At 47.3% G+C, this 16,524-nt stretch overlaps 1 protein-coding gene across 1 annotated transcript in view; it reads left to right on the top strand.

Annotated features, from left to right (window-relative positions):
- Positions 1 to 15,613, top strand: part of LOC125441541 (collagen alpha-1(XXVII) chain-like) — a 101,427-nt gene extending 85,814 nt beyond the window's left edge. Inside the window, exons 23-28 of the mRNA XM_048512149.1 lie at positions 5,469 to 5,576; positions 10,388 to 10,441; positions 13,014 to 13,076; positions 14,593 to 14,646; positions 15,339 to 15,374; positions 15,535 to 15,613. Of these exons, the coding sequence (XP_048368106.1) occupies positions 5,469 to 5,576; positions 10,388 to 10,441; positions 13,014 to 13,076; positions 14,593 to 14,646; positions 15,339 to 15,374; positions 15,535 to 15,543 (324 nt within the window). The 3' untranslated portion in view covers positions 15,544 to 15,613. The remainder of the gene's footprint in view (positions 1 to 5,468; positions 5,577 to 10,387; positions 10,442 to 13,013; positions 13,077 to 14,592; positions 14,647 to 15,338; positions 15,375 to 15,534) is intronic.
- The last annotated feature ends 911 nt before the right edge of the window (positions 15,614 to 16,524 follow it).

The raw sequence follows: 16,524 nt of genomic DNA, 5'->3' as shown, positions 1-16,524 counted from the left end.
GAGATTGTCAGCCCCTTTGAGTCTCCTGCAGGAGAGAAAGGGGGGATATAAATCCAAACTCTCTTCTCTTCTCTTCTACTCTAATCTAGAGGAACTGGGTTTGATTCCCCGCTGCGCCGCTTGAGCTGTGGAGGCTTATCTGGGGAATTCAGATTAGCCCATACACTCCAATGCACGCCAGCTGGGTGACCTTGGGCTAGTCACAGTTCTTCGGAGCTCTCTCAGCCCCACCTCTCTCACAGGGTGTTTGTTGTTGGGGGAGAGGGAAAGTTTGTAAGCCCCTTTGAGTCTCCTTACAGGAGAGAAAGGGGGGATATAAATCCAACTCTTCTTAGGTTCCAGGCCAAAACACAGATGTCTTTTACCCAGATGTTTTGGCCTGGCACCTAAAACAAATTAAAGTAGGTGCCAAGCTAGCCTGAAGGGGAAGATTGTTCCAGAAGCATGGTACCATCACAGAGAAAGCCCTGTCTGTAGACCGAAGGGAGGGACACAGAGAGCAGGGCTTGAGAGGCAGATCTTAACTGGCAGGCTGGGCAAGTAGGGGAGGAGATGGTTTTGAAGCCTAGTTTTGCATCCATTGCACAACGAATGCCACACAATGTAAACATGGCGTTAAAACGGCATGAAATAAACAAATGAAGATTGCTGAGGGTAATAGGCGAGACAAAAACATCTTCCTCAGCGTGCCTGAAATTTAAAGAAAGGGGGAAAATATGTAATCAAACAACCCTAAAACGGAGGCATGTTCTGGGGGCGATTGTTTTGTTCTCAGACTTCATTTTTTCCAAGCCCAATTCTGATCCCAATTTCTGGAAAATAGGATGGCCCCCATCTCCGGAAGAAACATTATTTGTTTATTTATGGTCGTCATTTATCCCCCGCCTTTCTTCCCAGTGGGGACCCGCATCATGCCCCTGTCCTACGTCTTATTCTCACAACAACCCTGTGAGTTAGAAGAAGAAGAGTTTGGATTTATATCCCCCCTTTCTCTCCTGCAGGAGACTCAAAGGGGCTTACAATCTCCTTGCCCTTCCCCCCTCACAACAAACATCCTGTGAGGTAGGTGGGGCTGGAAAAGCTGTGACTAGCCCAGGGTCACCCAGCTGGCGTGTGTGGGAGTGCACAGGCTAATCTGAATTCTCCAGATAAGCCTCCACAGCTCAGGCGGCTGAGCTGGAAATCAAACCCGGTTCCTCTGGATCAGAGTGCACCTGCTCTTAGCCACTGCTCTTAGCCACTACGCCACTGCTGCTCCTGAGAGTTAGGGTAGGCTGAGAGCAAGGTTTGTTGGCAGAGAAGGCAAGCGTTTGAACCTGGCCCTCCCAAATCATAGTCCAGCGCTCTAACCACGACACTATGCTGGCTCTCTGCTACACTAACTACTACACTATGCTGCCTTATATCACACACCCTTAGGATTTTACCAAGCTTTGTTACAAAGCTGTCAAGCGAACGGAGGCTAGATGAGTGGCAACCCGAGAAAAACCCTTCTCAGTTGATGTGCCAAATTTTGGAGCTCCCTCCCTGAGAAACGTATCTGTCTCCCTCTTCCAGTTCGTGAAATTTTTGTTCTTTTTGGCATACCTTAGTAATCGTTCTTGACTTCCTCTCTGTTTTTGGTATTATTTCTGTTTATATGTTTCTATCATTGTCTTCGTACTTTATTTTAGAAGTTTTAAACATTAAAGTGTTTTAGTGTTTAACATTTGATGTTCGCTGCCTTGGGAACCTATTTAGGGGAAAAGGTGGTATGTGGAGCAGCAGCAAAAACTTTATTAGGCAAAAGTTAAAATCTCTACAAACAATAATTCTGTACATAAGTACAGAAATAGTCTAATAGCCAGGTTGTAATAAAATATTATATATACAAAACATCGAATATGTGACGTATTGTTTAACGTCAGACAGTTAAAATCCATCTACATTAGGGAACGGTTCACATTTGTCATTTTATTAAATCACATGTAAGCCCGTTTATTTGTAACTGATATGACTACCTAAGCCCAGGTTTTTGGTAACATTTGTTGTTTATTCTGCTAAGAAAGTTGCAACCTTGAGAGTTATTTCAGGGGACCGGTCATTTCATAAATAAGATACTATGTATGTTGCAGGTAGGCTAGGTTTTGTTTTTTAAGAAGTGGAGTAATATAAATACTACGTAGAGAAGAATAGAACTGACAGTTTAGAAGAATGTGTGAAAGGTGGTATATGAATATTTGCATAAATAAATATTTATTATGCAAGCGTTACGCCACTTCTCCAGGGACCCTACCTGCAGCAGCTTGCAAAATAAAACATCATGAAAAGAAAAACACTAAAAGCTACTCTGAAGCCCAATATTGGGCTATATGTGGGACAAAGTGTGTGGTTCTTTCATAACTGTGCTTCTGGCCCTAGTTGTGTCGTCCCCCCCCCCCCACACACACACACACACTCCTTCCTGTAGAGATTTTTTTTTTGTTAATTTGTTTCAAAAAAAATTTTTGGGTCTGTGGATCCTGGATTTCGTTAAACAGATTTGGACTCGGTAGTTTCTGGCAGTTAAAATCTTGAAACTTAAAAAAATCTCAGAAAGCCTCTGTTGCTGCATACTTCAGGTTTACTTAAGCCTCTGCGATTCTGGCTCGCTCAACACATCAGTCAGGAGAGGAGCAGTGGAGGACTTGGTGGGGAAAACTCAAAAGTAGTTATTTGACCTCTGCCTACTGCAAGGCCGCCTTGAGCAGTTTCCCCCGTTCCCATCCTCAGCTGTCTACTGAAGGTGCTCTGTAGCAGTGATGGCGAACCTTTTTGAGACCGAGTGCCCAAATGGCAACCCAAAAGCCATTTATTTACTGCAAAGTGCCAATGCGGCAATTTAACCTGAATAACCAGCCAGGGGCCAGCCTGCTGTAGCCTCCAGCAAGTCTCATATGCGCCACTCTGCACCTCTCTAGCATCTCTGCTGCCTCTGCCTCTGAGGTGCGTGCACATCAAGTCCAGCGGCCCAGGCCAGCCTAGATGTGTGTGTGTGTGGGGGGGGGAAATTGCCATGACAAACTCTGTGCGCGTGTGCCCACAGAGAGGGCTCCGAGTGCCACCTCTGGCACCCGTGCCATAGGTTCGCCACCATTGCTCTATAGCATCAGACAGCATAGCCCCTGCCTCCACTGGAGGCTTTGTTTAAATGTTATGCTGGTAAGTACAAACCTTCTTTGATCATCTTGCACAGGGGAAGAAACTCATGGAATCAGGACTTTCTTTAGCCCTACATATTTGGCTTGTGAATACCGGAGCATCTAAAGCCTGCATAGGTAGCCCACGGCCTTACATTGCATGCCCGGTAGTACGGCTGAAACAAGAAGCACAATTGCACAACGAGGTTCTTGGAGACCACCAGCACTGTGGCTTAATCATGTCCAAATGTCCTCAGTTAATTGTGAGGTTGGCATTGGTGTGTGTGTGTGGGGGGGGGGTGGCGGCTGGGGAGAAGTTGAGCTGCCCCCATTCCGATGCATTCTACCCCTTCTCCTCCTCCCACAAGATGTCCCATATTTAGAGAGGTCGTGTCCTGAAAGTTAGTAGTTTGAAAGTTTGCAGCCCTGTAATAAATAGGCCGTGTGTGTTTGTTTGTTTGTTTGTTTGTTTGTTTTTGAACTCTGTAGAGCAATAGTGAGTTTCCAAATAGGCCAGGCAACTCCAGGGGCTGGCTGAGTATGGATTCAATTATCGGTCTGCTAATGTGGGACTCTTCGGTTGTCTGTCGCTGCCCCCTACTGATTGTGCTTAGAACAGCAGTTTGACAACCACAGTCCCCGCAAAACCTTTTAAATATTTTTGGCACATGTATGCATCCCAACTGTACTGCTTTCCTTGTCCCTGTCCACAGTAAATCACGTTACTTTTTTGTCTGTATTTTTTTATTTTCTCAGCATACCCCCCCAAAATACTTTCACACACCACACCAATACAAAACAAAAATGTAAAATACAGAAAAGAAAAACACACACACAAGAATTAAAACATAACTCATACAATAACGAGACTCAGTCTATTATAACCAACTAACCTGCACACCATAACACCAAATTGTATATTGTTGTGCACCACCCTGAGCCCTTCAGGGGAGGGCGGTATAGAAATTAAACATTCCGTTCCATTTCATTCCAAATAATGACTATCTCACAGTTGAATTCTAATCCATTCTAAGTTCATGCATCTATTTAAAATTGAACAATTTATCAGTTACACACTTTACACACCCACCTCACAGGGTGTTTGTTGTGAGGGGGGAAGGGCAAGGAGATTGTAAGCCCCTTTGAGTCTCCTGCAGGAGAGAAAGGGGGGATATAAATCCAAATTCTTCTTCTTCTTCTTCTTCTTTATCATTTCTAATATTCCTTTTCAACCCGCTGTTTTCTTTAAAATCTCAAATCCTGAAGTATTTCTCTTCTACCATTTTCTTTCCCAATAAATAGTCTGTACAAGGTTTCTAGTTTCCTGCAAACTTCTCTGCATTTACTGTCCCTTAATCAAGTTGTTAATTCTGCCGTTTTTGAACATTCTGTATCCATCTGTATCCAATCTTCCTTTTGGGGATTTTTTTTCATCTCTCCATTCCTGCACATACAGTGTCCTTGCAGCAGTACAGAAATAAATAAAAAGCAGTCTGTATTGATGTGACATCCTAAATCACATTGTTTAAATATTTTGGGAGCTGCAACTTTCCACCAATGGTTTCTGAGGCACTTTGTGAAGCAAAGTTGCAATGAAGAACAAAACCAAACCAAAAATTGGAAGCTGCAACTTTCCACCAGGGCTGAATGTGGGACAGAAGCGTGTGGTTCTTTCACAGCTGTGCCTCTGGCCCTGTGTCCTGAGGCTCTTTGCAAAGCAAAGTTGCAATGATGAACAAATGCCCATGCAATAAAAGCAGCACGACAAAAAGTCACAGAAAAGGAAGGAAAAGAAATGCAGATAAAAAGAAATGCAACAAGGTAACAAACAGATGTTCAAAAGACCATCAGGTTAATAAAGCGAATTTTAAAACAGCACCCAAATCCAGGTTTTTAAGAAGGAGAAGAAGGAGTTGGATTTATATCCCCCCTTTCTCTCCTGTAAGGAGACTCAAAGGGGCTTACAAACTCCTTTCTCTTCCCCCCTCACAACAAACACCCTGTGAGGTAGGTGGGGCTGAGAGAGCTCAGAAGAGCTGTGACTAGCCCAAGGTCACCCAGCTGGTGTGTGTGGGAGTGCACAAGCTAATCTAGTTCACCAGATAAACTTCCCCCAGATAAAATCCCCAGATGCTCCTCCCTCACATTCTGCCATTCCTCACCAGCCGTCCTCCACTCAAGTGCCTCCTTCAAGCTGACTGGTAGCTGCTGAATCACCAGAAGAGGGCTCAGCATCGGTAGTAAAATGGAGAAAGCGAGTTCCATTGCATTTTCGTTTGAATTATGCTGATTCTGTTTTGTGTTTTTCAGGGGGAAAGTGGATTACCTGGACAGGCAGGCCTGTTGGGGAAGCGAGGACCACCAGGTGGAATGGGGCTCCCCGGAAGCCCCGGAGAGCCCGGACCAAAGGGACAACCAGTAGGTAGACTGGGTGTGTGTGTGTGTGTGTGTGTTGCTTTAATTTAATCCTTTCTCAAAGGAAGTCATCTCCAGTTAAAGGTGGTCAGTGTTTTAGATGATAGGAAATGTACTATTTCATTATTTATTTACCTGTGTTTTTGCCCTTGTCGGGGCCACCAAGGCAGCGTTCAGATTAAAAGCATGTAATAAAAATGCATGTAAAAAGCATTAAAATCAAACAAAAAACACCTACTCAAAACAGTCAAAACCTAGTTTAATACATATATATATATATCCTACAGCAACATGCAGATTCATGAAACAAAAAATGGCAGGATGGAGGGATCGCTGGGGAAACACTGGACAAAACAGAAAAGTCTTCACTTTCTGGTGGAAGACAGCAGCCGAAGGAGACAGGAAAAAAAGATCTTTGTCTTCCTGACTCTCTTCGAGGCAGCCACAGATGATGATGATGAAGATGAAGAGTTGGATTTATATCCCCTCTTTCTCTCCTGTAAGGAGACTCAAAGGGGCTTACAAACTCCTTTCCCTTCCCTCCTCACAACAACCACACTGTAAGGCAGGTGGGGCTGAGAGAGCTCCGAAGAACTGTGACTAGCCCAAGGTCACCCAGATGGAGTGCGTGGGCTAATCTGAATTCCCCATATAAGCCTCCACAGCTCAAGCGGCAGAGCGGGGAATCAAACCCGGTTCCTCCAGATTAGAGTTCACCTGCTTTTAACCACTATGCCACCAACAATGGTTGGTCAGCAAGCAGAGACGTTGATGACTGATGGAGAGATTGAAGGTTGTACAGTGGAATTCATTCCAAAAACAGGAGTATTTGCATTTAGTTGAGGAGGAAAGACAGTTTTTGGCTTTTGTGGGTTTTCTGAGCTATGTGGCCACAGTCTGGCAGTTTTTGCTCCTAACATTTTGCCTGCATCTGTGGCTATCATTTTTGGAGGCATGTCATGATAAGATGTCTGTTTCCCTTGACACGTCTTACCTATGTCTGTGTAATAACAATATGAATCAATTACACACATCCTATTAGATTGTCCTTGTATTATTTAGCTCGGTAGAAATTGTTATTCCCATGGTTAAATGATAGATCTTTCCGTTCTGAATTGTCATAAGTTAAATACCTACTTGAGGACAGAGTTTTTAAATTAACTTTAGATGTTGCAAAGTTTTTATCTCAAACCTCAAAAATCAGATCGGCTAAGATAACGAAGTTATAATTTTGTATCGTATAATAATAGTACTTTTCCCCGCTGTTTTAAATTCCACGCAATTATAAAATTACTTGTTTATCTGCTATCCGTTTATTTAAATTGTATGGAGTCTACGGACTATGAATAAATCTGTTGGACATGTCTTACTGTGACATGCCTTTGAAGATGCTAGCCGTAGATGAAGGCAACACGGACCAAAAACTACCAGACCAGGGCCACACAGCCCAGAAAACCCACAACAGCCAGTTGATTTCAGCGGTATGAAAGCCTTTGGCAATACGACAACAGTTTTTGTCTATAAGAAAGGAATCGTTGATCTGTTACTGCTACTAGGATGCTGTTGAGTCCAATGAGTGGAACCTAGAATAGCCACTTTTAAAAGATGTAATAGCTCTTTAATGTTTAGGACTTCGTATTTATGGAGAAACTGTCATCTCAGGAGTAGCGCAAGGATTCCTCAAAAGGAATAAGCTTTCTAGCCATGACACACAAAGGGCCTTTCCACATGGGCGTTATACAGTGGCCCAGGGACGGCAAAAATGCTGCTGTTCGCACAGGAGCTGGGACGACAAAATGCTGCTGTACGCACAGGCCCAGGGATGGCAAAAATTCTGCTGTTCGCACAGGCCCAGGGACGGCAAAAATGCTGCCACATCAGTGCCATCCTGCCCACCCCCGAGCAGCATGAAGCCGTTGAGCGAGGTTTTTTGCAAAGCGGTGTCTTTCTGTTGGCGTGGTACGAACTGCACCACTGGGAAGATGCCGCTTTCCCCGTTGTCTCCCCTGACCTTCATGTCCAGCGTTGCTCTGGAGAGCTGCAGAGACCCACCCATGTTGCCCTCCAACCCCTGCAGGTCGGAGGGCAGCGTGGGCGGGTCCCTGCAGCCCTCCAGAGCGACCCTGGACATGAAGGTCAGTGGAGGGGGCTGACCGAGAGGCGGCTCCGTGTGGAGCTGCCTCTCCGGCTAGGGGGGGAAGTGGAGGCCGCTTGCATGCTAGCGTGCGAACGGTCCCCGAGCCTCCACCGGCATAAATTATGCCAGTGGAGGCTCGTTTCTGCGCATGTGCGGAAAGGGCCAAAGTTTTTATATGACTGAAGTTCGACAGTTCAATTCTACCACCTGCATTCAGCCCAGCAAGGACTGTACCACATGATAGTTTGCTTCTAAGGAACAGTTTTGCACAGTCAGTAGCAGATTGTTGCATGTGAATGCCCCTGACTTGGTTTCACATTAAGCTAATGCTTCTAAAATCTAGGTAATGGAGGTTAAACAGTGGAAATTGATTTTGCACTGTGCCTGTTTATGTGTTCATGCTGGTTATAAGCTGCTTTAAGCATCTTTGTGCGGTGGGGAATGTGAGGTACACACAAATCCAAACAACATTGCCCCAGGGGCATTGTACAAGCCACCTAGTGTTTTATAAATATTCCTTAACTGATCCCATTCTTGTTTTGAAGTTTGTAGCTGCCTTCCTTTCCAGGAGCCTTTAAAAAGATGCTTTACAAATGCTCTCTCTCTCTTTTTTTTGGTATGTGTTGTTGGCATGGCTTTAATTCTCTCATTTATAGATCCCTGGAAAGCTACTCGTGCTTTTTAGATTCTAAACAAATCTTGCCTTGCCAGAACATGTCTCATGAACATGGTAGGAAAAGTCTCCCCAGCGCCAAAGGATGTTAGGGCTTTTTGCAACAGAAGTGGTGGAGAAGCCATAGTTCGACTCATTTATGGCTCGGCTGAACAAGCCCCTTTGGAATAGAGCACAGCTGAGGCTCTTCTGGCAATAAATACTTTGTTTCCCCACATCAGTGATATTTCTGTGACTCATTTGAGGGTCGTTTTGGCCTTTTCCTCAAATGTTCCTGCAGCCTTTCCCGTTTCTTGTGCAAAGGTCAAGAGATGGGAAAGTGAGTCTTGTGGCCTCAGAAATGCGGATATGTTCCGTTTGGAAAATGCTTTGTTGTGACCATCCCAGCTGTGTAAGACACAGGATGAATGTAGAAACAAAGGGGGTTCTTGTTCCCTTGGGGTATTGATTTTGTTGTTGTGTTGATGTACAGAGATTCCAGTGCGAAATGGTCATCTGGTGGAGGCCCCGTGGGTACGGCAGCATGAGCCTTGTTTTTGCAGCTAGTTCTTCCTCTATTTTCTTCCTCCCCCCACTCCAAATCTCAAGAGCACAGGTGTCAAACTCGCAGCCCTCCAGATGTTATGGACTACAGTTCCCATCATCTTCTGCCAGCATGATGCTGGCAGGGGATGATGGGAACTGTAGTCCATAACGTCTGGAGGGGTGCGAGTTTGACACCTGTGCTCAAGAGCATCTAACAAAGCTCATTGGAAATAGAGGCAGGATAGAAATAAGGGAGAACTTCTTCATGCAGGGCATTAGCAACTTGTGTATGTTGTGATGGTCACTCGTGTAGGGCTAACCTGCACATGACAATGTACGCAAGTCTGCCTGGGGATTCACAGCCATGCTGCAGCTGTGAGTTTATGGATGCGGCTCCCCACAGCACACTCAAAGGGAGTTTCCGCTGGAACTGCAATATGGCTGCCAGTCCTTGTGGCAGAGTTGTGCATATACTTTGGTCCTTATGTGGCGTGGGAGGTTAAGAGCTCGTGTATCTAATCTGGAGGAACCGGGTTTGATTCCCAGCTCTGCTGCCTGAGCTGTGGAGGCTTATCTGGGGAATTCAGATTAGCCTGTGCACTCCCACACACGCCAGCTGGGTGACCTTGGGCTAGTCACAGTTTCTCGGAGCTCTCTCAGCCCCACCTACCTCACAGGGTGTTTGTTGTGAGGGGGGAAGGGCAAGGAGATTGTAAGCCCCCTTGAGTCTCCTGCGGGAGAGAAAGGGGGGATATAAATCCAAAAACTCTTCTTCTCTTCTATGTGGCTTTACGAGGGAGGAACTTTGATCTCTGTGGTGTACTTGCAGGATATATGAGGATATCTGGTTAGCCTGTGTTGGAAGTAGGATGCTGGACTAGATGGTCCTAAATGAGGTCCATCGTTCTGATCCAGTAGAACTGTTTATTCACTCTATACCAGTGGTGGTGAACCTTTGGCACTCCAGATGTTATGGACTACAATTCCCATCACCCCCCACAATTGGCCATGTTGGCAGGGGCTGATGGGAATTGTAGTCCATATCATCTGGAATGCCAAAGGTTCGCCACCACAGCTCTATACACTTTATTCCCATTGGACAGTGACTGCAAATGACAGTGCATGTTAAAGGCAAAACAAATTTGACCTAAAAAGTACTGTCCCTATGTAGTCCCTAATGTGAGGAAACTGTATTCCAAGGTACGAGTATACCCTATTCCCACCCCTGCCTGTCTTCCAATGCCTCGCTGGCCCAAGGTATACCCAATTAATCCTTAATGTGATCTTTCCTGTTTGCATTTTGCCAAGTTCGCTCTTTGGCCAAAAAAACAACTGGATTGAAGCTGTCTTTCCACAACTCCTCTCTCCCTGTTAAACTCTGTTTGGCTTGTAAGTGGTTTGACTTTGCCATTCAAACTCATGAGCTGTGACGTGCTTTGGTCGCTGGTTTAAACTAAACACTTTTATTTTAACTTCCAGGGAGACTTTGGTGAATCAGGATTTCCAGGGATCGTGGGACTGTTTGGGCCAAAGGTGAGGTCACTGAATGTATAAAGATCATATCAGCGGAGCCAGCGCATTAATCGAGGAAACGTTTAAAGTTCTGTGTTACACAAAGCTGCATGGAAGCTCTTTTCTCACAAGCAGCTCCTGCGTGGCTGGAAGAGTGCTTAAAGGATCCAATTACAAGGTCAATTGCAATGTTCTTTCCCCTGGAATTGGCACATGCCTCATTGCTGGGAAGGAGACAACTCCAGAGTTGGGATCTGCCCCCTCCTCCATTGCTGAGCATTTCACAATACCACAGCTATGCTGGAGTCATTCATGGAAAGGCAGATCTTCTGTGACTAGGATAGTATGTATTTTAAGGATCCCTAAAGCAAGCAAGTTACTGAGAACAGAGAAAGCTGTTTCACGCTCTTGGAAGAGCAATAGCAGAATGAAAGCAATCTTTTCTGGGGATTCTTAAACACTGACAGATTACCAAAAAGATCCTGTTGACTGTGTCTCTAGGACCGTGGTGGCGAACCTTTGGCACTCCAGATGTTATGGACTACAACTCCCATCAGGCCCAATTGGCCACGCTGGCAGGGGCTAATGGGAATTGTAGTCCATAACATCTGGAGTGCCAAATGTTTGCCACCACTGCTCTAGGACATAACAGTGTATGGCACTGGGCTTGGTCAATACCCTAGAAATTCAGTAAAATTCGGATTTGGATTTATTCAGGCATAAAAGTATCCGTATGCCCAAATAAGACAAATAACATATTCAGATTCGGGTATACCCAAAAAATTCGGGTCTGTCTGATTTTTGTTTGTATTTTTTGGTATTTTTTCACATTTGGGCCTGCAGGGTGTGCATTTTTTAAAGTTAGTGGCAGCAAAATTTCAGGGTCTCACCCAGAGACTCTCCTGATGGTACCAACAAAGTTTGATGAAGTTTGGTTCAGGGGGTCCAAAGTTATGGAGGGGCAAATACTGGTACAAATGCCAAAAAAAAAACCCCAAAAGCCCGAATGCCTTTCATTCGGATTTGTTCATATTCGGGCAGGACATGTTCAGGCTGATTTTAAGCCGAATATGCCCGAATGCACCCAGATTTGGCCCGAATTCAGGATTTGGTGCACCCGAATCTCCAGGCCTATATGGCACCTAAGGTGTGCTCCTAAGAAGCTCCACTCATACTTTCCAAGATTTACCGCATCCCACAACAGCGAACTCAGGGCAATTGCCCTGGTCCTCTCATGTATCCATTTTGGAAAAGAGTGCTGTGTTTCAGCCTTTTAAATGTTCAGATCTTTTTCCCTTCCAGGACAGCACATTTGATTTGTGTGCAATTTTAGTACCATGGATTTGTACCATGCTCCATCTCAGGGGCATTGACTTCAATGGAGGGATTTGCTTCTTTTGTCCTACTGGTTCTGTATGGAGCAAATCTTACCCCCCCTCTTCTCTGACTTGCACTCAGTGCCCCTGACAGACTAGTAGCTTAGCTGATAATCTGGCTGGAGAAGAAGGTGATAAGAGTTGGCAAACAGCAGCAAGGAAAACTTACTGGGTCAGCAAAAGTTTCTGGAAGTTGAAGAAATAGTTTTAAGCCAGGGGCGGAGCGAGGGGGGAACCTGGATCTTGCGCCCCTGCCCGCTCCACCACACCTCCACGCAGGCATGCACCCAGTGCATCATGCCTTGCCCCGCCCCCTTGGCACTACGCTACTGTTTTAGCCAGTTGCCAACTTTTTCTAGAATGTCGCTATTCTGTGATTTCCAAAAACTAAAACAGTGGAAGGATTCCATTTGCAAGTATTTTTGTCAGTTTTCAAGACACATGGCTGTACTATAATACCTGCCACCACAGGACCCTTCCGCACACGCAAAATAATGCATTTTCAAACCACTTTCACAACTGTTTGCAAGTGGATTTTGCTGTTCCGCACAGCTTTAAAGAGCACTGAAAGCAGTTTGAAAGTGCATTATTCTGCATGTGCGGAATGAGCCACAGATTTATTACAAGATCGTGTATATATCTGTTTTTCCCCCGAGAGCGAAATAATATTGACATGGTTCCGTGAGAAGAGAAGAGCGTCATTGGACCTCTTAGAATCTTCATAGCAGCCTGGACTTATTTGTTGTTTATATTTCTTGCCTTTGCAAGGCCAAAGCCAGTAGAAAAATCAGAATAACCACATCAAATCTCCACATAAGATTTGAATGCATAATGTATAATGTGAATGTAACACAGTTTTTTACATCTTTTCTGAAAGATATCCAATCATCCTGACTCACAGAACTACCCACTTGAAATGGGCCCCTGTTGTGAAATCTGATTGGTCTTTCATGAAAGGGAAACCACAAAGTCCTGTGGATGTTACCCAGAACATTTTTCTTTGCTTGGGTAGCTACTGTTCTTGAGTATTTCTCTAATATGATGGAATCTGATGGAATCTGATTGGTCCAGGGAATAAAGCAAAGATGTTTGGGAGGGAAGATATTTCCTCATTCTTATAAGCTTAATAGTGCAGTATCACTAGTGCAACAAAGTTTGGTGCTTTGTGAGTGGGTGGGATTCTTTTTGAGATTGACCTCTGAAGTTTATATCCACAGGGACCCCCTGGAGATTTTGGGTTCAAGGGAATTCAAGGCCCGAAAGGTCCACCAGGACTCATGGTGAGTTTTTAAAAACTGGTTCCAGTTCTAATGCCTTGTTTCTATTTTGGGGCTGGGTTCTCCTGCACAATAATAGCTGGAATTGGCATTAGTGCCACCACAGGAATAACTGAAACCAAGGAAGATGGAGCAGAAACCTGGCCAGAGGCTTCAAACATAGCGGCTTTATCTGGGAATTTCCCCAAGGGAAAAATATTCCTGGTCTACTCTTTGGCATCAGGCTGTTTTGTGATCCTGAGGAGATGACTCCCCTTAAGGGGGTAAGAGAATGTTGTTCTCACCAAGTAGCTTGGATGGCTGTCTTCTTGGCTGATTTTGAAGAAGAAGAAGAGTTGGATTTCTATCCCGGCTTTCTCTCCTGTAAGGAGACTCAAAGGGGCTTACAATCTCCTTTCCCTTCCCCCCTCACAACAAACACCCTGTGAGGTAGGTAGAGCTGAGAGAGCTCCGAAGGACTATGACTAACCCAAGGTCACCCAGATGGCATGTGTTGGGAGTGCATAGGCTATTCTGAATTCCCCAGATAAGCCTCCATAGCTCAAGTGGCAGATCGGGGAATCAAACCAGGTCCCCCAGATTAGAGTACACCTGCTCTTAATCACTATGCCACTGTTCCTCCTTAGTGGTTCAGTCACAGAATTAAGTAGCCCAGCTATAGTTTTCTAGAGGAAGGATGGTAAAGTCAGGGCCTCGTTATATAAGGAGCCAAACTTCATGCACAGTCAACCAGCTGGGGCTGAAACTGTAGGATTTGAAGGTACCCTCCCCCCCATACTATGCTGCATTGCTTAGAGTGAATCTACATGTTCTGCAAAACTGTCATCAGTGCTTTGTTTTATTTATATGGTGCTTTTTCTTAATATGCCATGAGAGCCAGCGTGGTGTAATGTTTAAGAGCAGGTGGATTCTAATCTGGAGAACTGGGTTTGATTCCCCACTCCTCCACCTGAGTGACAGAGGTTTATCTGGTGAACCAGGTGTGTTTCCACACTCCTAATCCCTCCCCCCCACACACACACATAAACACACACTGGCACTTAGCAGGGGCAGAGTGAGGGGGAACTGCGCCCGGGGCATGCCTGCATCCTCCACACCTGCCCACCCCACTCCCAAAACGCCCCGGAACACCCCCGCCATGCCCCGGCACAGGCAAGCACCCAAGGCGTCACGCTCCACCCTGCCCCAGTGGCGCTACACCAGTGCCCCTCAGTCTGGCCTTGCCCAACAGGATTCTGCTTCATTTACTGCTAGTATTTACTACCAATACTACTTTGGTCCCAGATTAAACCAACTACAGTACAACTTCTGCTATCCCTCAGATGGATTTGGCATTGGATGAGTCTGTGTGGTTAAGAGTGTTGTTGACAAACCACCGCTTGTAATTTTATCAGTCTGTAAAATGGGAATAAACGTGGGCGACTTTGAGAGGGCTGTTGTGGGCAGGGAATAAAACGTAGCTTAAGCTAGGGAATGCACTGGGAACTTGTATCCTCACTGACATCTCTGTTCCCTGCAGGGGAAGGAAGGTGTTATTGGACCACTTGGAATTCTGGGTCCAACAGGAAGCCCGGTAAGTTTTCTCTCTGATTCATTCTGACTTAAGTGGAGAATGCACGCAGCAATGCCCCATCAACTCCAGGGACAAAACAGTTCTGTGGCTCTCCTTTGCTTCTCATGGGTGAATGATTCCTGGCTGCAAATGCGTCTATGAGGGAAATGCTGATGGGTCTCTGAGCACTTCTTAACATTGGACTACAGTTGCCACTTCTTTTGGAATGGCTAAGCTATGCAGGCAGTAGTGTAATGCCAAGGGGACAGGGGGGTGCACTACACACCAGGCGCGCACCTCTGTGGGGGCGGTGCAAGGGTGTTCCAGGGGCGGACAGGGGTGTGGCAGGGCGCACGCATGTCCTGGGAGCAGTTCCCCCTCGCTCCGCCCCTGCATACATAATAAATCATATTGTGTTCAGGTTTTCTCTCTGCGTGTAACTCCCTACATGTAGAAAACTAGCTTTTGGGAGAAGGCAAGCCTAGGCTAGAACTTTGCTCCCTGACATGCTCACTTTCCATAGGCCGGGAGCTTTACAGATGGAGGAGCATTCAGTTGTGAATTCTGTTGTTTAAACTTTGAAGTGGTGTGACTCTTTTATTGTCTTAGATCCACATCATGATTTCTAAACAGATAATGATGTCCAAAAATGACTAGGGTTCTGGGATGTGATCGTAGTAAATATGTATGTGTTGTTGTTTTTATTCACACAGGGCCCCAAAGGAGACAAAGGCAGTCGTGGCGAAACGGTGAGTGGTCCGTCACTTTTTAAGGATTGATTCACACCTGGGTGTAAGTAGCCCTCATGAAGTCTTATGACAGCTGGCAAGTGACAAACTAAAGTGAGGTGTGGAACATCCAGCTAGGGTGTTTACAAACATCTGAAGTCACCTTTCTTTCACCTATCAGACCTTCTGACCCTCAAGTCCTGTGTACTGTCTGTTCGGACTGACAGAGGTTATCCCAGATCTCAAAGTCTTTTCTTGCTTGTTATGAAAGATCTAACTGGAGAATGAGCCCAGCATCTTGAGCAGATGTTCCAGCACTGAGTTCCAGGTGCGAACTCACCCACGACTGCTGTGCTATGTGTTAACATCATGAATTGATCCTGTAGCCAATCAGAAATTGAATGGGTGTGCCTATACCCTTAGCACCGACCCTACCAGTGTGATATAGTGATAGAGCCGTGGTGGCGAACCTTTGGCACTCCAGATGTTATGGACTACAATTCTCATCAGCCCCTACCAGCATGGGCAATTGGCCATGCTGGCAGGGGCTGATGGGAATTGTAGTCCATAACATGGGTGGGGGGGGGGGGGGGTGGGGGGGGGGGGGGGTGGGGGGGGGGGGGGGTGGGGGGGGGGGGGGGTGGGGGGGGGGGGGGGTGGGGGGGGGGGGGGGTGGGGGGGGGGGGGGGTGGGGGGGGGGGGGGGTGGGGGGGGGGGGGGGTGGGGGGGGGGGGGGGTGGGGGGGGGGGGGGGTGGGGGGGGGGGGGGGTGGGGGGGGGGGGGGGTGGGGGGGGGGGGGGGTGGGGGGGGGGGGGGGTGGGGGGGGGGGGGGGTGGGGGGGGGGGGGGGTGGGGGGGGGGGGGGGTGGGGGGGGGGGGGGGTGGGGGGGGGGGGGGGTGGGGGGGGGGGGGGGTGGGGGGGGGGGGGGGTGGGGGGGGGGGGGGGTGGGGGGGGGGGGGGGTGGGGGGGGGGGGGGGTGGGGGGGGGGGGGGGTGGGGGGGGGGGGGGGTGGGGGGGGGGGGGGGTGGGGGGGGGGGGGGGTGGGGGGGGGGGGGGGTGGGGGGGGGGGGGGGTGGGGGGGGGGGGGGGTGGGGGGGGGGGGGGGTGGGGGGGGGGGGGGGTGGGGGGGGGGGGGGGTGGGGGGGGGGGGGGGTGGGGGGGGGGGGGGGTG

The sequence above is a fragment of the Sphaerodactylus townsendi genome, linkage group LG12 (genome assembly GCF_021028975.2).
Source record: "Sphaerodactylus townsendi isolate TG3544 linkage group LG12, MPM_Stown_v2.3, whole genome shotgun sequence".
Lineage (NCBI taxonomy): Eukaryota > Metazoa > Chordata > Lepidosauria > Squamata > Sphaerodactylidae > Sphaerodactylus > Sphaerodactylus townsendi.
The sequence above is the reverse complement of the archived record's forward strand: the minus strand, read 5'-3'. Positions and strand labels throughout refer to the sequence as shown.